This window comes from Bufo gargarizans, chromosome 4 (genome assembly GCF_014858855.1).
Source record: "Bufo gargarizans isolate SCDJY-AF-19 chromosome 4, ASM1485885v1, whole genome shotgun sequence".
NCBI classification, from domain to species: Eukaryota; Metazoa; Chordata; class Amphibia; order Anura; family Bufonidae; genus Bufo; species Bufo gargarizans.
The window spans coordinates 521365906-521392321 of NC_058083.1; the positions used below are offsets into that span (position 1 = coordinate 521365906).

At 47.5% G+C, this 26416-nt stretch overlaps 1 protein-coding gene across 1 annotated transcript in view; it reads right to left on the reverse strand.

The window, feature by feature from the left end:
• The window catches only part of PARP1 (poly(ADP-ribose) polymerase 1), a 62030-nt gene that overhangs the window by 31116 nt on the left and 4498 nt on the right, over window positions 1-26416 (reverse strand). Inside the window, exons 3-5 of the mRNA XM_044290258.1 lie at window positions 26269-26390; window positions 15784-15946; window positions 2546-2667 (exon numbers count right to left, since the gene is read on the reverse strand). Coding sequence (XP_044146193.1) covers window positions 2546-2667; window positions 15784-15946; window positions 26269-26390 — 407 coding nt within the window. The remainder of the gene's footprint in view (window positions 1-2545; window positions 2668-15783; window positions 15947-26268; window positions 26391-26416) is intronic.

Consider the following 26416-nt stretch of genomic DNA (forward strand, 5'->3'; position numbering starts at 1 on the left):
TACTGATGAATTACCAGCAGTTTGCAATGCAGGTCCAGCTGGGTGTTACCAGTTGGGGGGGTCCCTGCACAGTCTGAAACTGGATCCGTTTTGCGGGAACACTTGGGGCCGGATCTGGCATTAATGCATTTCAATAGAAATTAATGCCGGATTCGGCAAGTGTTTAGGATTTTTGTCCGGAGAGAAAACTGCAGCATGCTGCGGTATTTTCTCCAGGCAAAAAAAAAACGTAAGAGGGACTGAACTGATCCGTATGCCATCCAAGAATAGGACATGTTCTATTTTTTTTTGCGGGCTACGGAACGGACATACTGATGCAGATACCACACTGTGTGCTGTCCGCATTTTTGGTGTGTGTGGCAGCTTCGTGTATCATCTGACCACGTGCTCCCGATGATGAAATGCGTCGACGCTCTATGTGGTCAGGTCTTCTGAGAGCCTTCCCTGGGGTGGTCATCGCTTCTAAGATACCCTGGGCAGTGTGGTATATTGTGAGTTACGGACCCTCTAGGCTTCTCAGACCTATATTTTTACCGCCCACCTTCTTTCTATATCCGACACCTTACTAGCCCACGCCGGCGCACTAGGCAACAGCGTTTTGCCGTACGGTTTTCTCTCATTTAAGTTTGCTTGTGAATTGTGAGACATTTTCCCCGTTTTTAATTACGTTGTAATAAAGTATATTAATTTTAGCGCCTCCACCCTGCCCGAGATAGGACCTACCACTGAGACGTACACCTGGTATATCTAGTAGCAGTGAAGTTTCCAACAGTCTGAAACCACCCAGTCACTGCCGTCCGTGACGCCTCCGTGATTGATCCGTGTTTCACTGACCCTGCACAGCTGAAAAATAATTTTCAAAGCATCTCTTCCTAATAATCCGTGAAACACGGAGGCAACACGAACGGCGTCAGTGTTGCATCCGTGGTTATCACGGACCAATAGACGGGCAAAATAGAGCATGCGTCCGCGCTCAAACCACCGACCGTGGTAAAAAAAAAAAAAACTCAAGTGTGAATACACACATTAAAATGAATGGGGACGTGTGCTGTCCGTGGAGAACACCGACTATGCAGGGACACGCCCCCAACTGGTAACAACTGGCAAACTGCTGGTAATTCATTCCTAACTTCTAGAAGGAATAATAGAGGAATGTCACAACCTAGAGTCACGATAGATGCTCCAGGAGAATGCAAGTGTATTAGACCCGTCAGCAGAGGAAAGAGCCGGTGCATTATATCCTGTCATGCTAATCAATCTACAGGAAACGAAGAGTAGAGACGAGTGTAGGATGAGGGGGGTAATAGTCCATTGAGCCAGCTGCTAATTACAGACATGCCAACACTGATTGATGAGCTCTGCTGATCGGGATCACCAGATCCCTGAGGAAGATCTGATAACACAACCCCCTGCCCCACAGGGAAGGGTCATATACCCCCCACCCCCACATACAGCTTCAGGGGTCCAGTAATGACCAGAGCGCCCCCTGCATCCTGTGCACTTCAGGCTATTGTTCTCTGTTATCAGCCACCTGGGGGGGGGGGGGGGGGGGGGGGGACAGCGATAGGAAGTGCAGAATCCCCCCCCCAGACCTTTACCTCCATGTGTCTACATCAGCCCCCCCCCCCTCCCCCCTCGATTATAACCTGGGGTCAGCAGCCCATTCATATTGAGTCGTCTCCCTGGTCACCAATTTCAAAATCTCTGCTTGCTGGCGTTGAACGGAAGCAGCTGTAATTATATTTAGAGGCCAATACAGTGCGCCGTCTCGCTCTCAGTGGTGAGACTACAACTCCCAACATGTAAGCGGAACAAATCTACTTCCTGTCCTGATCGCTTGCCTGTGCGTTAGTTTACACGCCCATGGATGAACAGGTATTAAAACCCTTGGAAACCGCCTTTAAGCACATACGACCTGGGATGCAATCCCCCTCTGGTGGGCTTTCTAGGTGCCGTTGCGTTAGTTTACACACCCCTGTCCATACTGTAATCCTATGGGGGGGATGACTTGCATACCATTGCTCCTGCAAACCCCCTTTCAGTTGCAAACTGCGCTCTCTAACCCAGTTTCTAGATGACTTTGCATTAGTTTACACGCACACAGTGACCCTATAGACAGGCTGCGTACTACTCCCCCCATCGCTCTCCCTAAGCCTCAAGCCACTTGAAAAATTGTCTAAGTCTAAACACCCTTTCAGCGCCTCCTATTGGATCAGGAACGTATAATGTGCTGTAGGGATGCACCGAGGAGAATGTCCAAGATCTAAGTATGGACCCCTGTGCATAAGTTTACACACCCTTGTCCATACAGTGACCCTATATAAGTGCACAGTAATGGGTCTGCATTGGTCTACCAGGTGCCAGGGTTGTCCCCATGCAAAAGTTTTAGCACCCAGGCTACAATTACATAATAACACGTCTTAAAGGGGCAGCTGGCACTTTGCACAGGAAGTCATCCCCCGGGGCACACAGCTCTGCTATGTGGAGGCCTGCACCCCCTCCCAATACCTGCCTCTACCCAACCAGACGCGGCCGCATGCTTTACCTGCACCATGATGGCGAGCCGCAGCGACTCCTTGGAGATGTTGTCCCCGCACTTCTTGCAGGAGGCCCGGCTGCTCTTGGCGTACTCGGCCCGGTAAAGCTTCTCGGAGGCGTCGGCCATGACTGCAGGAAAGGAGAGGAGATGACCGGGCAGAAGACTCACTCACAGCCCAGGGGGGACCAGCGGCGTGGAGCCAGGAGCCCGCCACACAACAAACCAGGCAAAGGAAGACGAGCACCGAGCCAGCCCGGCGCTTCACACAATTGTCGAGAGATCGGTCATCGACTACTCCCCCCTGCTAGGTAGAAGAGGCTAGGAAGAGAAGATAACGGGGCTGGGACAGGGCGCGTCACGTGGTCTGGTTACTTGGGCTGTTGCTATTTTTTTTTTCCTTCTTCAAAACCACGTGACTTGTCTTGCCCCCCCTTTCCTCTCTTGGTTAGAGGGGTTCCTTATCCCACTGGGAAAAAGCCCACCCCAGGGTGAGAGAACCCATTACATAGGTTCCATTTAATATTGCATACGATGTAGTAGGACGCTGGAAAAAAAGAAACGCAATTCCTCCACAGTTTTCCGGGTTTTGTTTTTATGGCGTTCCGTATGCGGTGAAACTGACCTGTTCCCCTTATTCTCTGCGTCAAGTACTTTCCCAATAACTGGGGAATTTTTTTTCCTTGCATCGCCATGTTCTGACCGGTCGCGGTTTCTATAGTTCTGTCTATGGCGCTGTGTGAGGCTCGTGTTTTGCAGGACGATCTGTAGTTCTTATTGTGACTTTTTAATCCCTTTTTATTCAATATTTTTTTAGAGGAGATGAAGTGATGAAAAAACTGCGAATCAGTCATTTAGATTATTTTTTTTTCCTGTTGTACCATTCGCCGTATGGGATAAATATTTTTATATTTTAATTGTTTTTGGACACAGCGATGCTTATGATTTTTTTTTTGATCGTTCATTTTTATTTTAACCCATTTCTGACTGCCAACAGTAAATTCACATCGGCATTTAAAAATGGCGTCCACTTTCATGATTAGCCGCCAGTCTCAGAATTTTAACCCTGCAGATGCCCTAAAGCCCAGAAGCGCGCGCCTCTGGGTGTGCTCCACCTGCCGGGGAGCGTGTATGCGGCAGCCCCGTCCTCCTGTGTGACAGGAAGCTGCAGCATATTAGTTCCTATGGAGCCCCGGCTTGTGGCAGGGCTCTATAGGCACATAAGCAATCTGATGACTGCTTGTCATAGTTCCCTATGGGAACCATAAGGCCTCTTGCACACGAGCGTGACGGATTAGGTCCGGATGCGCTCAGTGATAATCGGGCGAGTTTGCTGGTGTGTGCTGTCCGTTTTGTATGCGACTGTGTTGTGTTATTGCGTTTTTTCCACGCAGGTGACATGCGGATTGCGAAAATAAATATATTGAATTGGACTGGCACTCTGTATGTGTGGTAATATGGAATAAATATAATAAATGGTATAATATAAGTGATCACAATTTAATTCATAAACATAATATAATGCAATAAAATACACAATGTAATAAAAAATAATAAAAGCAGATATACGCTAAAAATTAATAGATGGCAGCACTGGTATATGTTGATACCTTTGTTAATTCATATAATATGGTTAGTATCCTATAATGAGCAAAAAGGTTGGATGAAGTAGGTGTCCTTTCAATCACATTAGAAAGTCCAAAACAATCCCATGTAGATGTAAAGTCCAATAATTGTATGGCTTGTGCAAAGGATTCAGCACCTATGTATTGACTCCTAAATAGCGGTATATAGCAGTCGCTGAAATATGATACTCCAGGTAAGAGAGTTATATCAGATCTTACCTTGAGCCGACTGAAGTGGACACAAACAGTCACTCACGTGTATGCTGCAGATAATCCCACGTTTAAGGCCGGAGCAATGTGGTCTATGGCGTGCTGTGGTGGACGCTAGAATGGTGCGGTCTGTAGCGTGTTGCTGGCTTGGCCGTCTGTATCACAGTGTGTACTGCGTCCCACGTGGTTCGTGACGTACCTCCAGTCCGGGATTTTAGCAGAGTATCGTGTGACCTGGTATACGGCAGTCAGAGTACCGAAGACTATGTTCGGCGAGATCTGGATATAGTTGTTCACTGGAGCGCTCCAGTAGTTGCAAAGAAATATTCTCAGATTACGATTCCATCTGAGTAATAAAAAAGGCCTTAATTCTGATGGGAGTATATCAGCTGGTTACGCCAGACGCGTTTCGGGGACCTCTTCCCCTTCCTCAGTGGCAGCTGATCTCCCAAAGTTTGGAATGAGTTTATATAGACTGCATAGAGAGACATAAAAGGTGGTTTGGATTCTCAATTCCAGTTTTTTGTTCTTTGTTCCATTTATCATAGGTACTTGCAAAAAGCGGTTTGGATTGTTTATTTCAATATTCCATTTATCATCTATGCACCTATGATAAATGGAATATTGAAATAAACAATCCAAACCGCTTTTTGCAAGTACCTATGATAAATGGAACAAAGAACAAAAAACTGGAATTGAGAATCCAAACCACCTTTTATGTCTCTCTATGCAGTCTATATAAACTCATTCCAAACTTTGGGAGATCAGCTGCCACTGAGGAAGGGGAAGAGGTCCCCGAAACGCGTCTGGCGTAACCAGCTGATATACTCCCATCAGAATTAAGGCCTTTTTTATTACTCAGATGGAATCGTAATCTGAGAATATTTCTTTGCAACTACTGGAGCGCTCCAGTGAACAACTATATCCAGATCTCGCCGAACATAGTCTTCGGTACTCTGACTGCCGTATACCAGGTCACACGATACTCTGCTAAAATCCCGGACTGGAGGTACGTCACGAACCACGTGGGACGCAGTACACACTGTGATACAGACGGCCAAGCCAGCAACACGCTACAGACCGCACCATTCTAGCGTCCACCACAGCACGCCATAGACCACATTGCTCCGGCCTTAAACGTGGGATTATCTGCAGCATACACGTGAGTGACTGTTTGTGTCCACTTCAGTCGGCTCAAGGTAAGATCTGATATAACTCTCTTACCTGGAGTATCATATTTCAGCGACTGCTATATACCGCTATTTAGGAGTCAATACATAGGTGCTGAATCCTTTGCACAAGCCATACAATTATTGGACTTTACATCTACATGGGATTGTTTTGGACTTTCTAATGTGATTGAAAGGACACCTACTTCATCCAACCTTTTTGCTCATTATAGGATACTAACCATATTATATGAATTAACAAAGGTATCAACATATACCAGTGCTGCCATCTATTAATTTTTAGCGTATATCTGCTTTTATTATTTTTTATTACATTGTGTATTTTATTGCATTATATTATGTTTATGAATTAAATTGTGATCACTTATATTATACCATTTATTATATTTATTCCATATTACCACACATACAGAGTGCCAGTCCAATTCAATATATTTATTTTCTTAATCCTATCTGTAAGGGTGATACAGTTTTCTGGCCTAGAGCACCTGGTCCTGTTTTACATAAGAGTGAGCTATTCCTTCAAACACTTTCTGACATGCGGATTGCATGCGCTTTTAACGCACGTGAAAAAAAACCGGAACCATCCTCTAGATTCACCTGTTACTGCAAACACATATAAATACTCCCAGCGTTCATTGGTTTTTTGGACAGCTCCATTTTTTTTAGGAGATTTGATTGGCTGGTTTGCAGTGGCGGATCCAGAGCCTGGTCTCGGGAGGGGCACTTCCAGATTATTTTCTGTCCGCCGCCACAGAACAAGGGTGTAGAGGTATACTTTATATTGTGTGGCACAGTGTAGCGGTATACTGTATATTGTGCGGCACAGTGTAGAGGTATACTGTATATTGTGTGGCACAGTGTAGAGGTATACTGTATATTGTGCGGCACAGTGTAGAGGTATACTGTATATTGTGCTGGCACAGTGTAGAGGTAATACTGTATATTGTGTGGCACAGTGTAGAGGTATACTGTATATTGTGCGGCACAGTGTGCGGTATACTGTATATTGTGTGGCCACAGTGTAGAGGTACTACTGTATATTGTGGGCACAGTGTAGAGGTATACTGTATATTGTGTAGGCACAGTGTAGCGGTATACTGTATATTGTGGGCACAGTGTAGAGGTATACTGTATATTGTGTGGCACAGTGTAGCGGTATACTGTATATTGTGGGCACAGTGTAGAGGTATACTGTATATTGTGTGGCACAGTGTAGAGGTATACTGTATATTGTGCGGCACAGTGTAGAGGTATAATGTATATTGTGTGGCACAGTGTAGAGGTATACTGTATATTGTGTGGCACAGTGTAGAGGTATACTGTATATTGTGAGGCACAGTGTAGAGGTATACTGTATCTTGTGAGGCACAGTGTAGCGGTATATTGTGGGGCACAGTGTAGAGGTATACTGTATATTGTGTGGCACAGTGTAGCGGTATACTGTAATTGTGTGGACACAGTGTAGAGGTATACTGGTATATTGTGTGGCACAGTGTAGCGGTATACTGTATATTGTGTGGCACAGTGTAGAGGTATAATGATATATTGTGGGGCACAGTGTAGCGGTATACTGTATATTGTGGGCACAGTGTAGCGGTATACTGTATTTGGTGGCACAGTGTAGCGGTATACTGTATATTGTGTGGCACAGTTGTAGCGGTATACTGTATTATTGTGTGGGCACAGTGTAGCGGTATACTGTATATTGTGTGGAACAGTAGCGGTATACTGTATATTGTGTGGCCACAGTGTAGCGGTATACTGTATATTGTGTGGCCACAGTGTAGCGTTATACTGTATATGTGTGGCACAGTGTAGAGGTATACTTTATATTGTGTGGCGCAGTGTAGCGGTATACTGTATATTGTGTGGCGCAGTGTAGCGGTACTGTATATTGTTGCGCAGTGTAGCGGGATATGTATATTGTGTGGCGCAGTGTAGAGGTATACTGTATATTGTGTGGCACAGTGTAGAGGTATAATGTATATTGTGGGGCACAGTGTTAGAGGTATACTGTATAATGTGGGGCACAGTGTAGAGGTATACTTTATATTGTGTGGCACAGTGTAGCGGTATACTGTATATTGTGGGGCACAGTGTAGCGGTATACTGTACATTGTGGGGCACAGTGCAGAGGTATACTGTATATTGTGGGGCACAGTGTAGCGGTATACTGTATATTGTGGGGCACAGTGTAGAGGTATAGTCTATATTGTGTAGCACAGTGTAGAGGTATACTGTATATTGTGGGGCACAGTGTAGAGGTATACTGTATATTGTGTGGCACAGTCTAGAGGTATACTGTATATTGTGTGGCACAGTGCAGAGGTATACTGTATATTGTGTGGCACAGTGCAGAGGTATACTGTATATTGTGGGGCACAGTGTAGAGGTATATTGTGGGGCACAGTGTAGAGGTATACTGTATATTGTGTGGCACAGTGTAGAGGTATACTGTATAGGGATCGACCGATATTGATTTTTTAGGGCCGATACCGATACCGATAATTTGTGAACTTTCAGGCCGATAGCCGATAATTTATACCGATATTCTGGGAATTTTCATTTTTGAAAAAAAAAAAAAAATTCCCACAAATCTGCTGAAAATTAATGTTTATTGTTAATGTGTATTTTTTTTTTTTTTATCTTTTTCATTTATATTTTGGTGTTTTTATTATTTTTTTTGTAACTTTTTTTTTTTTAACTAACTTTTAGCCCCCTTAGGGACTAGAACCCTTGTCCTATTCACCCTGATAGAGATCTATCAGGGTGAATAGGATCTCACACTGTCCCTGCTGCTCTGTGCTCTGTGCACACAGCAGCATGGAGCTTATCATGGCAGCCAGGGCTTCAATAGCGTCCTGGCTGCCATGGTAACCGATCGGAGCCCCAGCATTACACTGCTGGGGCTCGGATCGGAGGAGCAAGGGAGAGGGGATCCTGTGGAGGGGCGCACTGCGACTGGGGTGGGGGGCCCTATGCGCCACCACTGCTTAATACTGGGGGGGAGGGGGGGGGGCGCACTGCGCCACCAATGCTTAATACTGGGGGGGGGCACACTGCGCCACCAATGTCTGATACTGGGGGGCTTGGGGGGGCGCACTGCGCCACCAATGTCTGATACTGGGGGGCGCACTGCGCCACCAATGAAGCTTAATTTCATATACAGGAGGCGGGAGCTGGCTGCAGGATCACATAGCCGACTCCCGGCCTCTATGAGCAGTAGCTGCGATCCGCGGCACCTGAGGAGTTAACTACCGCAGATCGCATCTACAGCTCATAGAGGCCGGGAGCCGGCTATGTGATCCTGCAGCTCCCGCCTCCTGTATATGAATGAATGATAGATTAATCTTCATTGGTGGAGCAGTGGCCATAGCTCCTCCCCTCCTCCTGTCCCCTGTCCTCTCATTGGCGGCAGCGGCAGCAGCAGCACAGGGGGAGGAGACACTGCTCCTTCTCCCCTGAGCTGCTAAGGGGAACACGGAGAGCGCTGTCAGCAGCGCGATCTGTGTTCCCATACACTATCGGAATATCGGCAAAATAGATGCCGATACCGATAGTGTTCAAAATCCTGAATATCGGCCGATAATATCGGTAAATCCGATAATCGGTCGATCCCTAATACTGTATATTGTGGGGCACAGTGTAGAGGTATACTGTATATTGTGTGGCACAGTGCAGAGGTATACTGTATATTGTGGGGCACAGTGTAGAGGTATATTGTGGGGCACAGTGTAGAGGTATACTGTATATTGTGGGGCACAGTGTAGAGGTATACTGTATATTGTGGGGCACAGTGTAGAGGTATACTGTATATTGTGGGGCACAGTGTAGAGGTATACTGTATATTGCGGGGCACAGTGTAGAGGTATACTGTATATTGTGGAGCACAGTGTAGAGGTATACTGTATATTGTTGTGGAGCACAGTGTAGAGGTATACTGTATATTGTGGGGCACAGTGTAGAGGTATACTGTATATTGTGTGGGCACAGTTGTAGAGGTATACGTATATTGTGATGGCACAGTGTAGAGGTATACTTTATATTGTGTGGCAACAGTGTAGAGGTTTATACTTTATATTGTGTGGCACAGTGTAGAGGTATACTGTATATTGTGGGGCACAGTGTAGCGGTATACTGTATATTGTGGGGTACAGTGTAGAGGTATACTGTATATTGTGGGCACAGTGTAGCGGTATATACTGTATATTGTGGGGCACAGTGTAGCGGTAATACTGTATATTGTGGGGCACAGTGCAGAGGTATACTGTACATTGTGTGGCACAGTGTAGAGGTATACTGTATATTGTGTGGCACAGTGTAGAGGTATACTGTATATTGCGGGGCACAGTGTAGAGGTATACTGTATATTGCGGGGCAACAGTGTAGAGGTATACTGTATATGTGTAGCACCGTTGTAGAGGTTACTGTATATTGTGGGTACAGTGTAGAGGTATACTGTATATTGTGTGGCACAGGGGCACAGTGTAGAGGTATACTGTATATTGTGTGGCACAGGTGGTAGAGGTAAATACTGGTATATTGTGGGGCAACAGGTGTAGAGGTATACTGCATATATTGTGTATGCACAGGTGTAGAGGTATACTGTATATGGTGTTGGTACAGTGTAGAGTAACTGTATATTGTGGGTCACAGTGTAGAGGTATACTGTATATTGTGGTGCACCGTGTAGGAGGTCTGTATATTGTGGGGACACAGGTGTAGGAGGTATAACTGTATATTGTGTGGCACAGGTGTAGAGGTATACTGTAATTGGTGGGGCACAGTGTAGAGGTATACGGGACATTGTGTGGCACAGTGTAGCGGTATACTGTATATTGTGTCACAGTGTAGAGGTATAACTGTATTGTGGGGCACAGTGTAGAGGTATACTGTATATTGTGTGGCACAGTGTAGAGGTATACTGTATATTGTGGGCACAGTGTAGAGGTATACTGTATATTGTGGGCACAGTGTAGAGGTATACTGTATATTGTGGGGCACAGGTGTAGCGGTATACTGTATATTGTGGGGCACAGTGTAGCGGTATACTGTACATTGTGGGGCACAGTGTAGAGGTATACTGTACATTGTGGGGCACAGTTAGCGGTTATACTGTACATTGTGGGGCACAGTGTAGAGGTATACTGTACATTGTGGGGCACAGTGTAGCGGTATACTGTATATTGTGGGGCACAGTGTAGAGGTATACTGTATATTGTGTGGCACAGTGTAGAGGTATACTGTATATTGTGTGGCACAGTGTAGAGGTATATTGTGTGGCACAGTGTAGCGGTATACTGTATATTGTGTCGCACAGTGTAGCGGTATACTGTATATTGTGGGGCACAGTGTAGAGGTATACTGTATATTGTGTGGCAGTGTAGAGGTATACTGTATATTGTGGGGCACAGTGTAGAGGTATACTGTATATTGTGGGGCACAGTGTAGCGGTATACTGTATATTGTGGGGCCCAGTGTAGCCTATGTGTATAACATAAACATATTTCACATGAAAACTTACAGTTACTTGGCCCTTGGGGATCTCGGACGCCACTTCCACACTTTGGCCGGGGGTCGGCGGAGCTGATGTTGTGCTCTATCCTAATGAGAATGATTTGGAGAAGGGGCAGAGGGACAGCAGAGCAGGGAGAGGCTGGTGCTGCTACTAGGGGCTCATACCACGGGGGAGTAATAAAGCCCACCATAATGTCCCCCCCAGTAGAAATAATTCCCCTTATGATGTGACAGTGCAAAAAATACCCCCTTGTAATGCCCCCAGTTGAGCTAATGTCCTCATAGTGCCCCCATAATGTGCCAGTATAAAATACCCCTATACAATGCCCCCATAGTGCTCCTCTCCCCTTCCTCCTAGTGCCCCCCATAATGTACCAGTATAAAATGCCCCAGTAGATGCCCTCAGTGTCCCCCTTAATTTGCCCCCATAGTACTCCTCTCCCCCCTTCCCCATAGTACTCCTCTCCCCCCTTCCCCATAGTACCCACCATAATGTGTCCCAGTATAAAATTCTACTGTACAGAGCCCTCCATATAAAATACCCCTTCTTTGTGGCCTCAGTAGATGCCCCTATAGTGCCCACCAATAATGTGCCAGTAAAAAGTGCCCCCAATCATATACTTGTAAGATGTGCCCCCATAGATGCCCCCCAATCATGTGCCAGTAACAAGAGCCTCCCCACCATGTGCCAGTAACAAGAGGCCCCCCATCATGTGCCAGTAAAAGTATTGTACATATAATAAACCAGTTATACTTACCTCCATGTCAGGGATGCGATGCAGGCCTAGTGCAGCCTATCAGAGGAACGGGGAAGGGAGACGCCTCCCCTGCCCCACAGCATCCACCTGTAGGACGGCGACACAGATGACTATGGAGAGGAGCGCTTCTATAATGGAAGCGTTCATCTCCCTGTGCCCTACCGCTGCCCCCCCCCCCCGCACTTTTCACCAGAGACGCGCCGCCAGCTCAGGGGGGTGCAATTGCCCCGTTGCCCCCTCCCCCTTGAATCCGCCAGTGCTGGTTTGTGTGTTGGGTTTTTGGATTTTCCTTTGCAGGATGTCCACTTTCACCTTACCACCCACTGACCATGTGTTCTTGCACTGGCTGGTCTTCCGCTGTTTTGGAGATCGTCCAGTAATGATAGAGGAGGAAGCGGATGTGGGTGCATCCTATCATTCGGCAAAGGGAAATTTGTTGGTTTGTACTCTGACCTCGGTGCGCACCCTGTAAAGTTCTATCATTATTGCCGCATGTCGCTCGCTGCCTCTGATCGGCTGTTGGGGGAGTTGCGGCCTGCCTCGACTTTCCAGGACACCAACATACGGCGGAGTCCCTCAGCAGGCCAGAGGAAGCGCGAAACGGCCGTCGCCAGCTAACCACTCAGCACACACACGCCTGTATCCGCCCCAGCCTGCTCACACACGCCTGTATCCGCCCCAGCCTGCTCACACACGCCTGTATCCGCCCCAGCCTGCTCACACACGCCTGTATCCGCCCCAGCCTGCTCACACACGCCTGTATCCGCCCCAGCCTGCTCACACACGCCTGTATCCGCCCTACACACGCCTGTATCCGGCCCAGCCTGCTCACACACGCCTGTATCCGGCCCAGCCTGCTCACACACGCCTGTATCCGGCCCAGCCTGCTCACACACGCCTGTATCCGGCCCAGCCTGCTCACACACGCCTGTATCCGGCCCAGCCTGCTCACACACGCCTGTATCCGGCCCAGCCTGCTCACACACGCCTGTATCCGGCCCAGCCTGCTCACACACGCCTGTATCCGCCCCAGCCTGCTCACACACGCCTGTATCCGCCCCAGCCTGCTCACACACGCCTGTATCCGCCCCAGCCTGCTCACACACGCCTGTATCCGCCCCAGCCTGCTCACACACGCCTGTATCCGCCCCAGCCTGCTGTTACCTTGTATACACTTTTCAAGGATTAAAGAAACTGTTTGCTGCAGTCGGGCGAGTGCCGCTATCATTTTCTTCCTCGCATACTTCATTCATTATTACTTTAAGGCAGGCATGCTCAACCTGCAGCCCTCCAGCTGTTGCAAAACTACAACTCCCATTATTCCCAAACAGCCTACAGCAGGGCATGGTGGGAGTTGTAGTTTTACAACAGCTGGAGGGCCGCAGGTTGAGCATGCCTGCTTTAAGGTAAGACTCATACATGAATGATCCACTGTTTGACAATACATAGCAGTTTGATCCGTGGCCTGTGTATTCTGAACATTACCTGTTCTATGTATCAGTACTGTGACAAACTCCCCTCTTTTGAGGTTGCCACGAGTGCTTGGAGAGGACTACTTGCCAGCCTCTTACCATGTGATTACGGTCCCATGTTGTATGCACCGGTTTTATGCAATAGCGGCATAGTTATATAAGTTCATGTGTTTTTCTGTCTTTGGAATTTTATTGTATGTTATGTGAGGGTACCCAGATAGCTAATAGTATTGTATTCGTGTAGTCTGAGTGCCATTCACCTAATGATATGCACTCAGACTTGAGCTATGTGGGGATATGTTAAATGTCTGTGTTTACTGTAAAGGTTGTGACATTGTATGTTTAAATGGCGATTTTCGGTCCTGTTGTCTCCACATGTGTATTGGCGATTTCCCTTTGTCCTGAGAGATAATTGGATTGCTCCTCGGGTGTCTCCAGGGCAGAGAGGAGGAGACCATGATGCATTGTGGGGATGTGTGGTGTCTGTATCCTGAATTGCTGCATATCTGTCCTGTGTCACAGTCTTCCATCTGGTCCCCTAGGGGCGTGTCCACTAGACCTGCATAAATACGGGCGAGTAGCCCTCAATAAAGAGTTCCTATTTTACCCTTCATCATGTTGAGGCTGGTGTTTGGGTAACTGATCGACACTGGGGGATTGCTATACGCTGGAGATTTGCTATACTCCCCTGGCATAACTACTAGCTCTTGTAAGAGCTGTTCCTGCTCTCGGGATTTAGGAGAGGTTCCCCCACTGGAGCCTGGTCGTAGGTCCAGGGTGGGTAGGAGACCTCAACCAAGCTTCGGCAGTTCGTGGGGTCTGCAGTGCGTACGGTGTCAAGTGGAGTGCTTGGAGTCCTCGGAAAGCACTAGGAGCATCTATCGACTGAGGTACCCGATCGGGGTGCCAGGAGATCCGTTACAAGTACTTACCGTATATTTCGCCCTATAAGACGCACCTGCCCATAAGACGCTACTTTCACACTCGCGTTTTGTGTGGATCCGTCGTGGACTGATCCGTTCAGAACGGATCCGTTTGTATTATCTTTAGCATAGCCGAGACGGATCAGTCTTGAACACTATTGAAAGTCAGTGGAGGACGGATCCGGTTTCTATTGTGCCAGTGAAAACGGATCCGTCCCCATTGACTTACATTGTGTGTCAGGACGGATCCGTTTGGCTCAGTTTCATCAGACGGACACCAAAAGAGGAATTGAGACGGAACGGAGGCAAACTGATACATTCTGAGCGGATCCTTTTCCATTCAGAATACATTAGGGCAAAACTGATCCGTTTTGGACCGCGTGTGAGAGCCCTGAATGGATCTCACAACGAACGGAAAGCCAAAACGCCAGTGTGAAAGTAGCCGAATTTTTGGGGAAACGTGATCTTTTGTGTATTAATGGTGCTAATTATATTTGTTTTTCTTTTCAGATATCTGGCGACGGGCAACTCTTTTTCTTCCTTACATTTTTAGTTTAGAATGGGGACCTCCACAATTGCTGGTGTGGTACGGGCTACATGTGCCACCATTTAGTTGAGGCTCAAAGCTTTGGTGCTGCCAAGTCCAGCCAGGCAGCAGTGGCTTCATATAGCCCAGGGCTTCCGGGAGAGGGTACAATTTCCAAACTGTATAGGTGCCCTTGACGGGAAGCACATACGGGTTAAGAAGCCACCGAACTAAGGGTCCCGATTCTATAATTATAAGCAGTTTTTCTCTGTAGTTTTGTTGGCCTTGGCTGACACAAACTACAGGTTTATAGTTGTAGATATTGGGTCCTATGGAAGTACTGCAGATGCTCGTATCTTCAGGGGCTTCCAGAATGGGTCGGTGGCTTCAGTCCAACCAACTGGACGTACCACGGCAAGCAAACCTTCCTGGCTCCTCTGGTCCACCTGCGCCCTATGTGGCTGTAGGGGACGAGGCCTTTCTACCCTCCTCATGCGTCCCTTTCCTAGGCGAGGTTTGGATGAAAAGAGGCGCACTTAACTATCGCTTAAGTAGGGGCAGAAGGTTTGTGGAGTGCGCCTTTGGAATTTTTTTTCGAGCAAATGGAGGGTTTTTCTTTCTGCCATACAGCTGGCCCCCGAAAATGTGTGTGTGTTTAGTGCTGCACAACTACATACATACCGATGAGTGATGATGATTGCCCTAGTATATAGTCCGCCATCTGGAAGAGACTAGGGATCAACCGATACAATTTTTTTGAGTCGATACCAATAACCTCTGAACTTTCAGGCCAATAGCCGATAGCTTATACCGATATTCTGTGCGTTTTCATTTTTGAAGAAAAAAAAATATTTCTATAAGGCGTTCACCACATAGATTTTTTTATTTTATATTTTAATAGTTTGGACTTTTCAGACGTGGCAATGTGATCATGACAACGGTTTCCATTCACTGACAGCCGGAAGAAAGGAAACAAAATATTTTAAAGAGTAGCAGAACTTTCCAGCTTTATTCACAACCTACCGCCTGCAGCTCCCCCGGTCTCAATTGCCTTCTTGATCTTCTCCTGGTCCTCCCAGCGCAGGTCGGTGAAGCCATCGATTTCCGCCTGAGATAAGACTCGCGCCCGCGTCCAGAAGCAGAGGTAGTGGTGCCAGTGCGGGACCTTCCCATCAAACACGGGAGACTACGGGGGAAAGAAAGCAACGACAATCACATCGGTTCTGTAGGTTTAAACAGCGTGCTCACAATTCATAGCTATGGGAGTTCCGGATACAGCTGAGTGAGCATGCTCGGCTGTTTTTGGAAGTCCCAATGCGGTGAATGGAAAGTGCACAGCGCAAGCGCTGCTCCATTCACCTGATAGCAGAGCAAGTGCGGCCCCTTCTCCATTCACCTCTACGGGCTGCCGGAAACAGGCGAGTCGTCGCTTGGCTATTTTTGAAACTCCTCTAGTAGTGAACAGAGGGTGGTGGCGCATGCGCAGTGTGCTCTCTGTTCACTTCAGTTCTGGAGATGGCAATGGGTCCCAGAAGAAGGACCTGCAACCATCTGACATTGATGGCATGCCCTAGTGATAGGCCATGAATGTGCCAGATGAGAATACCCCTCTAAGCCCTTGACGTCCCCAGACTTGTGCGGTGAAGGTTCCACACACCACAATGGGGAGCGACCACAGAGCTGCAAGGAACTAGGAGGGTGCACACCCCGCAATGTGAACTGCGCAGCCGCCGTTACCTCCCCTACAAGGGCAGCGTTCCAGCTTTCCTAGGGTTCTGACTGGCAGATCCGACTACTATCACAACGTAGGAGAGGGGTATTGCTGCACAGTCAGGGGGGACCTGACATTCAGGGACTTGGTGAAGCCAATACATAGTACTTCTCACAGCTGAGGGTTTGGTACAATTATATCCAGTCTAATCAATCCTCTGAAGTAGTCACACAGGCAGCACACTCCTCTCTGCTGTCCTGACTGATACAATGTATCAGTTCAGCTTACAGAGGTCTGTCTAGACTGGATACAGTAGCAACAAACCCTCAGCTGTGAAAAAGTATTAGGCCTGTAGAGGTTTTCACATTCACTGACAGCAAGCAGAAATCTTGGAAATGGAATCAAATTGATACACCTTCATTTCATCTCCCCCCCCCCTTACCAGAAAGAGGGAGAACACAACTGCAGGATTGGACTACGCCAGACCAGTTTGTCATCTGTAACCACGGAAACACACAGTTCTGAATAGGAGCTGCATACACAAACCGGTAGGATAAATTTAAAGGGGGTTTTCCAGTAGTTTATACCCATCTCCAGGAAATTAATTAATGCCGGATCCGGCATTCTGCGGTATTTTCTCCAGCAAAAAAACGTAAGAGGGACTGAACTGATCCGTATGCCATCAGTTGTTTTTTGTGGATCCATTGTAACAATGCCTAAAACGGACAAGAATAGGACATGTTCTATTTTTTTTTGCGGGCTACGGAACGGACATACTGATGCAGATACCACACGGTGTGCTGTCCACACTTTTGGTGTGTGTGGCAGCTTCGTGTATCATCTGACCACGTGCTCCCGATGATGAAATGCGTAGACGCTCTATGTGGTCAGGGCTTCTGAGAGCCTTCCCTGGGGTGGTCATCGCTTCTAAGATACCCTGGGCAGTGTGGTATATTGTGAGTTACGGACCCTCTAGGCTTCTCAGACCTATATTTTTACCGCCCACCTTCTTTCTATATCCGATACCTTACTAGCCAACGCCGGCGCACTAGGCAACAGCGTTTTGCCGTACGGTTTTCTCTCATTTAAGTTTGCTTGTGAATTGTGAGACATTTTCCCCGTTTTTAATTACGTTGTAATAAAGCATATTAATTTTAGCGCCTCCACCCTGCCCGTGATAGGACCTACACCTGAGACGTATACCTGGTATATCTAGTAGCAGTGAAGTTTCCAGCAGTCTGAAACTACCCAGTCACTGCCGTCCGTGTCGCCTCCGTGATGGATCCGTGTTTCACTGACCCTGCACAGCTGAAAAAATTTTTCAAAGCATCTCTTCCTAATAATCCGTGAAACACGGAGGCAACACGAACGGCGTCCGTGTTGCATACGTGCTTATCACGGACCAATAGACGGGCAAAATAGAGCATGCGTCCGCGCTAAAACCACCGACCGTGGTTAAAAAAAAAAAAACCTCAAGTGTGAATACACACATTAAAATGAATGGGGACGTGTGCTGTCCGTGGAGAACACAGACTATGCAGGGACACGCCCCCAACTGGTAACAACTGGCAAACTGCTGGTAATTCATTCCTAACTTCTAGAAGGAATAATAGAGGAATGTCACAACCTAGAGTCATGATAGATGCTCCAGGATAATGCAAGTGTATTAGACCCGTCAGCAGAGGAAAGAGCCGGTGCATTATATCCTGTCCTGCTAATCAATCTGCAGGAAATGAAGAGTAGAGACGAGTGTAGGATGATGGGGGTAATAGTCCATTGAGCCAGCTGCTAATAACAGACATGCCAACACTGATTGATGAGCTCTGCTGTCCTGCTGATCGGGATCACCAGATCCCTGAGGAAGATCTGATAACACAACCCCCTGCCCCACAGGGAGGGGTCATATACACCCCCCCCCCCCCCCCACACACATACAGCTTCAGGGGTCCAGGAATGACCAGAGCTCCCCTTGTGCACTTCAGGCTATTGTTCTCTGAGGGACAGCGATTTGCAAAAAAAACGACATCCAAATATAAATTTTTCGCAAAATTTATTGTTCTACATGTCTTTGATTAAAAAAAAAATGTTTGGTTAAAAAAAAAAAAAAAAAAATGGTTTGGGTAAAAGTTATAGCAATTACAAACTATGGTACAAAAATGTGAATTTCCGCTTTTTGAAGCAGCTCTGACTTTCTGAGCACCTGTCATGTTTCCTGAGGTTCTACAATGCCCAGACAGTAGAAAAACCCCACAAATGACCCCATTTCGGAAAGTAGACACCCTAAGGTATTCACTCATGGGCATAGTGAGTTCATAGAACTTTTGATTTTTTGTCACAAGTTAGCGGAAAATGATGATTTATTTTTTATTTTATTTTTTTCTTACAAAGTCTCATTTTCCGCTAACTTGTGACAAAAAATAAAAAAATTCTAGGAACTCGCCGTGCCCCTCACGGAATACCTTGGGGTGTCTTCTTTCCAAAATGGGGTCACTTGTGGGGTAGTTATACTGCCCTGGCATTCTAGGGGCCCTAATGTGTGGTAAGTAGTTTGAAATCAAAATGTGTAAAAAAAAACGCAATTAGACTTACCGGTAATTCCGTTTCCTTGAATCCACCATGACGGCCCACATTGAGATTGACCCTTGACCTCTGTAGGGGCAGGAACACATAGAGAGAGTTTAAGAACCCCCCACCCCTCCACCTCCTCAGTGCTTTACAATTACCCGAAAGGTGGAACAAAAGTAAAAGGATATTGATCCATACCCTTAAACTCCTAAATAATTATCTGCATGTACATGCAACTTATATCCAAAAAATCCCTTTTTTTTTTTTTTTTTTTTTTTTAGGGAAGGGGAATAGTATGGGCCGTCATGGTGGATTCAAGGAAACGGAATTACCGGTAAGTCTAATTGCGGTTTTTCCATTTCATCCACCATGACGGCCCACATTGAGACATATCAGATAACTAAATGGGTGGGGATATCGCCTGTAGAACCTTCCGGCCGAAAAGAGCTTCATTCGCGTCCGGAAGATTAAGACGATAGTGTCTTACAAAAGTATTAGTGCTAGACCAGGTTGCGGCTTTACAGATCTGGTCCAGCGAGACCCCTCCTTTCTCGGCCCAAGAAGAGGCAGTGGCCCTAGTAGAATGGGCTTTAACATTACCAGGACTGGGTTTGTTCTGGATTTTGTAGCAGCATTCAATAGTGGATTTGATCCATCTGGCTATGGAAGACCTGGCTAACTTCTTTCCTTTATTTTTCCCTGAAAACTGAATAAGAAGATTGTCATCCACCCTGAAATCTCTGGTAGAGTCCAGGTAACGGATAACTATGTCCCTAACATCCAGGAGATGTAACCTATCACTAGACCCTGAATGTTCGGACCTAGGGAAAGAGGGTAGGAAGATCTCCTGCTCTAGATGGAAAGGAGAGACTACCTTAGGGAGAAAACCTGGGTCGAGAGTTAGACGGATGTGATCTTTGTTAATTTGGAGGTAGGGCTCTCTACAAGACAAGGCCTGAATCTCTCCAATGCGTCTGGCTGAGGTGATAGCGATCAGAAAGGCAGTTTTGAGGGAAAGGTGTTTTAAGGAGATCTCCGACAAAGGTACAAATGGAGGTTTTGTTAGGCCCTCTAGTACGATGTTAAGATCCCAAGTCGGAGTTCTGGATCTCAGAGAGGGTCTCAATCTTGAAACCGCTCTGAAGAATCTTCTGATCCATCTGTGGTTGGCCAGGCTGCAGTCATAGAAGGAGCTGAGGGCAGAAATTTGGACCTTCAAAGTACTAGGTCTAAGGCCTAACTCAAGGCCGCACTGTAGAAAGTCCAAAATTCTGTTGATGGGAGGAGAGGTGGTGTCTGGGCTCTCAACTCCTAACCAGGAACAGTATTTCTTCCAGATCTTAAGGTAGATGGAGGAGGTCACCTTTTTTCTACTTGCCCTCAGAGTAAGTATCACCTTTTCCGAAAGTCCTCTGCTTCTTAGCGTCTCGCTCTCAGGATCCAGGCTGACAGCCTGAATATGCCTGGGTCTGGATGAAGAAGAGGGCCCTGGACTAGAATATCCCTCTGGAAGGGAATCTCCCACGGATCTTCCAGCGATAGCTGTCTTAGAGTGGAGAACCAACTTCTCTTTGGCCATAGAGGAGCTATCAGGATGAGAGTAGTCGGTTCCTCCTGGAGCTTCTGGACGACCCGAGGTAGTAGTGGTATTGGGGGAAAGGCGTAGGCTAGTCTCCAATTCCATTGTATTGATAGGGCATCGATTGCCCATGGATTGTCTCCTGGGTTTAGGGAGCAAAAACAGTCTACCTGCGCATTTTTTCTGGAGGCGAATAAGTCTACCTCTGGACAGCCCCATCTTTCCGAGATTTTCTGGAAGATATTCCTGTTCAGAGACCATTCTCCTGGATCTACTATCTCTCTGCTCAGAAAGTCTGCTACTGCGTTTTCGCAGCCCCTTAGGTGGATGGCGGACAGAGATAAAGCATTCTCTTCTGCCCAGGAGAAAATTCTTTCTGCTATCTCGCCAAGAGGCCGTGACCTTGTCCCTCCTTGGTGACGCAGATAAGCCACCGTTGTGGTATTGTCTGACATTATTTTTAGATGTCGCCCTTTTAGAAGACACTCTCCTTTTAGTAATGCTTCCAGGACTGCGTATAGTTCTCGGTAGTTGGAGGATCTCTCTCTTATCTTGGCGGGCCAGGTACCCTGTAGAAGATGATCTCCTATCTTTGCTCCCCAGCCGCCGAGGCTTGCGTCCGTGATTACTTGAACGACGGGATGATTCCGCCACTGAAGGCCTCCTAGCAGTCTTCTTTTTACTTTCCACCAATCCAAGTCTGTTTTCACGGCCTGAGGGATCCGAAAAACCCTGTCTAGACTTACTTGTCTTCCGTCCCAAATAGTTAAGATCCAATTTTGGATTACTCTTGTGTGGCTTTGGCACCATGCCACCGAGGGAATGCAGGCGGTTAGGCTTCCCAGGAGACTCATGGCCTTTCTGATGGAGCAGTTGCGCGCCCTCTGGAATGTTCTGATTTTCTCTGTCAGTGCAGTGGCTTTGTCCTGAGGGAGGAAGGTCATCAACAGGGATGAATCTAATTCCACGCCCAGGAACTTTATTCTCATGGACGGAGTTAGGGTGGATTTTTTTATATTTATAATCCATCCGAGGTTCTTTAAGAGTTCCGAGAATCTTTGGGTTGCCAAAAGGTTCTCGGATTCTGTCTTGCCTAGAATTAAAAAGTCGTCGAGATAAGGAATGATTGTGATTCCTTCCTGGCGAAGGCAGGCCACCATCTCTACCACGATTTTTGTGAAGACCCTGGGGGCCGAGGAGATACCGAAAGGGAGGGCGACATATTGGAAGTGATGGATAGACCTGTCTGGTCCTCTTAGAGCGAATCTTAGGTATTTTTGGGAAAGATGATGGATGGGGACATGGTAATAAGCGTCCTTTAGATCGATTGACGACATGAATGCCCCTTTTGGAATCAGAGGGATTGTGGATGGGATGGTCTCCATCCTGAACCTCCTGTATAGGATAGACTTGTTTAGGGGTTTCAGGTTTATTATCGTGCGAAAGGATTGGTCTGGTTTTTTTACTACAAAAAGACTGGAATAGAAGCCTCTCCTTTCTTCTGTGATAGGAACCTTTCGAATTACCCCTAGCTCTAAGAGGTCCTGGACGCCCTGCCAGATCCTCCGAAGATCTGATCTGCTCTGAGGTGTGATGCAGAATCTTCTTGGGGGGACTGATGTGAACTCTATCCTGTAACCCTGGGAGATTACGTTTAGCACCCAGGGATTTGAAGTTACCTGACTCCAGGAGGATAGAAAACCCATCAGTCGCCCCCCTACCCTGGCGTCATTGCTGTTTAGGTTGCCTATTCTGGGGATTGAGGATAAAGCCTCTTCCTCTTCCCCCTTTTGGATAACTCCATCGGCCAGACTTCCCTTTCCCCCTGTAGGATCTCTGCTGGGGTTGGTACTGACGAAAGGGCTTCTTTTTTGGTTCTTTGTCCTCTGGAAAACCCTTCTTCTTGTCTGCTGCTCCCTCTAGGATCTTATCCAGAGTGGGGCCGAAGACAAATTCCCCTGAAAAGGGGATGGAACAAAGCTTGGCCTTGGATGCCTTGTCTCCAGACCAGGCTTTCATCCATAAAGCCCGTCGGGCTGCATTAGATAGAGCAGCATCCCTGGCGGAAAACCTGATGGACTCTGCAGACGCATCGGCCAAAAATGCTGTGGCGGAGCGGAGAAGGGGGAGAGAATCCCTGATCTCTTCTCTTGGAGTCTTGTTTTTCAGATGTTCGTCCAGTTCTCCAAGCCATATATACATCGCTCTGGCAACCGAGGTAGCAGAAATATTAGTTTTTACCCCAAACATAGCTGCCTCCCAGGATTTTTTTAGGAGGCCATCTGCCTTTCTATCCATAGGATCGCCTAGCTGAGAGGAATCCTCAAAGGGTAGGGCGGTCTTTTTTACTACTTTGGCCACTTGCAAATCGACCTTAGGCGTCTGATTGTATACTTTGCTTTCAGACGGGTCAAAGCAGAGCCTATTCCTAAATTCTTTAGGAACGCCAAGTCTCTTTTCTGGATCTGACCATTCCTCCAATATCATTTCTTTTATGTTTTCATTGATGGGGAAAACAATAGAAGACCTAGATCTAAGACCCCCAAACATCTCATCCTGTACCGTACGGGGCTTAGGAGTATCTTCAATGCCCATAGTGGACCTGACTGCTCGGAGCAGCTCCTCCATTTCATCGGCGGAAAAAAAGTATTTTTTATCCTCTTCAAGAATCTCTCCGTCCGACAAGGGTTCCTCATTAGGAAATTGTCTGGACTGAGACGGAGGCCACTTCAACCTCTTCGCCATCAGAAGAAGAAATAGCAGATACTTTGCGTTTCTTAGAAGGGATGGGGGGGTAGATAAGGAGGCTAAGGAGGACTTGATCTCGTCTGAAATAAAAGACTTCATTTCCGAGAGTATATCTGGTTGCTCCTCTTTCCAAATCTCCGAAGTGCAAGTTTTGCATAGCCTCTTTTTATAATTTTCAGGGAGACGCTTGGAACAAGCACAGCATTTTAAGGGTTTTGTTTTGGTTTTTAACTCCTTGCTGCCCTGCAGAAGGAAGCAACCAGATATCCCAGCATTAGTAATTCAGACTTAAAAAAACTGAAATATACACCCCCCAGAAGGGGACTCACGGTACTGGTGGCAGAAGGATCGGGACCTTCCTGGCGGGGAGCAGGTGTCTCAGACATCGCGGTGTAGCAGGCGAAGGGCCAAAAGGAACCGCGGTCTTCTCTTTTAAAAATCCCGGCGTCTGACGTCATCTAGCTGCGCCCTGCTTGACGGCGTAGGCCTGCGCCGCACCAGCCTACTAAGGGATACGTGCGTCGCCCGGCCCGCCCATAGAGACGCTCCATGCGCCGCACCTGCTCCCCCTGCCGGACGTTAGAGCTCGGCCCTCCAGAAGGAAAGGACGCCGAGCGCGGCGTGCGCCGAGAAGCCGGCACCTCCAACTGCTTCCTCAAGAAGGGAAGGAAGTGTGAAGGTATGGGGAGGACCACAGGCCTCAGCATAAGCCAAGACGAGGGTCCTCGATGCTCCTAGCTGGCCAGCCTTAGCCCCTGCCGCGGGAGGCCAGCTGGAGAACCTGTAAAGAAAATAAGGTTATTTTATCCTCCATGAAGGAGGAACTCTCCACGTGTTGGCCCCTGTAGGGGCAGGAAAGCACTGAGGAGGTGGAGGGGTGGGGGGTTCTTAAACTCTCTATGTGTTCCTGCCCCTACAGAGGTCAAGGGTCAATCTCAATGTGGGCCGTCATGGTGGATGAAATGGAAAAATGGCCGGTGAAATCCTAAAGGTGCTCTTTGGAATGTGTGCCCCTTTGCCCACCTTGGCTGCAAAAAAGTGTCACACATCTGGTATCGCCGTACTCAGGAGAAGTTGGGGAATGTGTTTTGGGGTGTCATTTTACATATACCCATGCTGGGTGAGAGAAATATCTTGGCAAAAGACAACTTTTCCCATTTTTTTTTTTATACAAAGTTGGCATTTGACCAAGATATTTTTCTCACCCAGCATGGGTATATGTAAAATGACACCCCAAAAACACATTGCCCAACTTCTCCTGAGTACGGCGATACCAGATGTGTGACACTTTTTTGCAGCCTAGATGCGCAAAGGGGCCCAAATTCCTTTTAGGAGGGCATTTTTAGACATTTGGATCCCAGACTTCTTCTCACGCTTTATGGCCCCTAAAACGCCAGGGCAGTATAAATACCCCACATGTGACCCCATTTTGGAAAGAAGACACCCCAAGGTATTCAATCAGGGGCATGGCGAGTTCATAGAATTTTTTTTTTGGGGGCACAAGTTAGCGGAAATAGATTTTTTTTTTGTTTTTTCCTCACAAAGTCTCCCTTTCCGCTAACTTGGGACAAAAATTTAAATCTTTCATGGACTCAATATGCCCCTCACGGAATACCTTGGGGTGTCTTCTTTCCGAAACGCATTTGGATTCCGTGAGGGGTATGGTGAGTTCATGTGAGATTTTATTTTTTGACACAAGTTAGTGGAATATGAGACTTTGTAAGAAAAAAAAATAATAATAAAAAAATAAATAAATTTCCGCTAACTTGGGCCAAAAAAATGTCTGAATGGAGCCTTACAGGGGGGTGATCAGTGGTTCATAAAGGGTTAATAAGTGACGGGGGGGGGGGGGGGGGTGTAGTGGTGTTTGGTGCTACTTTACTGAGCTGCCTGTGTCCTCTGGTGGTCGATCCAAACAAAAAGGGACCACCAGAGGACCAGGTAGGAGGTATATTAGAAGCTGTTATCAAAACAGCGTCTAATATACCTGTTAGGGGTTAAAAAAAATCACATCTCCAGCCTGCCAGCGAGCGATCGCCGCTGGCAGGCTGGAGATCCACTCGCTTATCTTCCGTTCCTGTGAGCCCGCGCGATCACAGGAAATCTCGGCTATCGCGAGATGACGCACGGATGCGTCCAGGAGGAATGAATCAACCACCTTCCGGACGCATCCGTGCGTTAGGCGGTCCGGAGGTGGTTAAAACCCTTGGAAACCGCCTTTAAGCACATACAACCTGGGATGCAACCCTCCCTCTGGTGGACTTTCTAGGTGCCGTTGCGTTAGTTTACACACCCCTGTCCATACTGTAATCCTATGGGGGGGGGGGGGGGGGGTGACTTGCATACCATTGCTCCTGCAAACCCCCTTTCAGTTGCAAACTGCGCTCTCTAACCCAGTTTCTAGATGACTTTGCATTAGTTTACACGCACACAGTGACCCTATGGACAGGCTGCGTTATACTCCCCCCATCGCTCTCCCTAAGGCTCAAGCCACTTGAAAAATTGTCTAAGTCTAAACACCCTTTCAGCGCCTCCTATTGGATCAGGAACGTATAATGTGCTGTAGGGATACACCGAGGAGAATGTCCAAGGGGGCAAGATCTAAGTATGGACCCCTGTGCATAAGTTTACACACCCTTCTCCATACAGTGACCCTATATATGGCACCTGGAACACCCCTTTAAATGCACAGTAATGGGTCTGCATTGGTCTACCAGGTGGCAGGGTTGTCCCCATGCAAAAGTTTTAGCACCCAGGCTATAATTACATAATAACACGTCTTAAAGGGGCAGCTGGCACTTTGCACAGGAAGTCATCCCGCGGGGCACACAGCTCTGCTATGTGGAGGCCTGCACCCCCTCCCAATACCTGCCTCTACCCAGCCAGACGCAGCCGCATGCTTTACCTCCACCATGATGGCGAGCCGCAGCGACTCCTTGGAGATGTTGTCCCCGCACTTCTTGCAGGAGGCCCGGCTGCTCTTGGCGTACTCGGCCCAGTAAAGCTTCTCGGAGGCGTCGGCCATGACTGCAGGAAAGGAGAGGAGATGACCG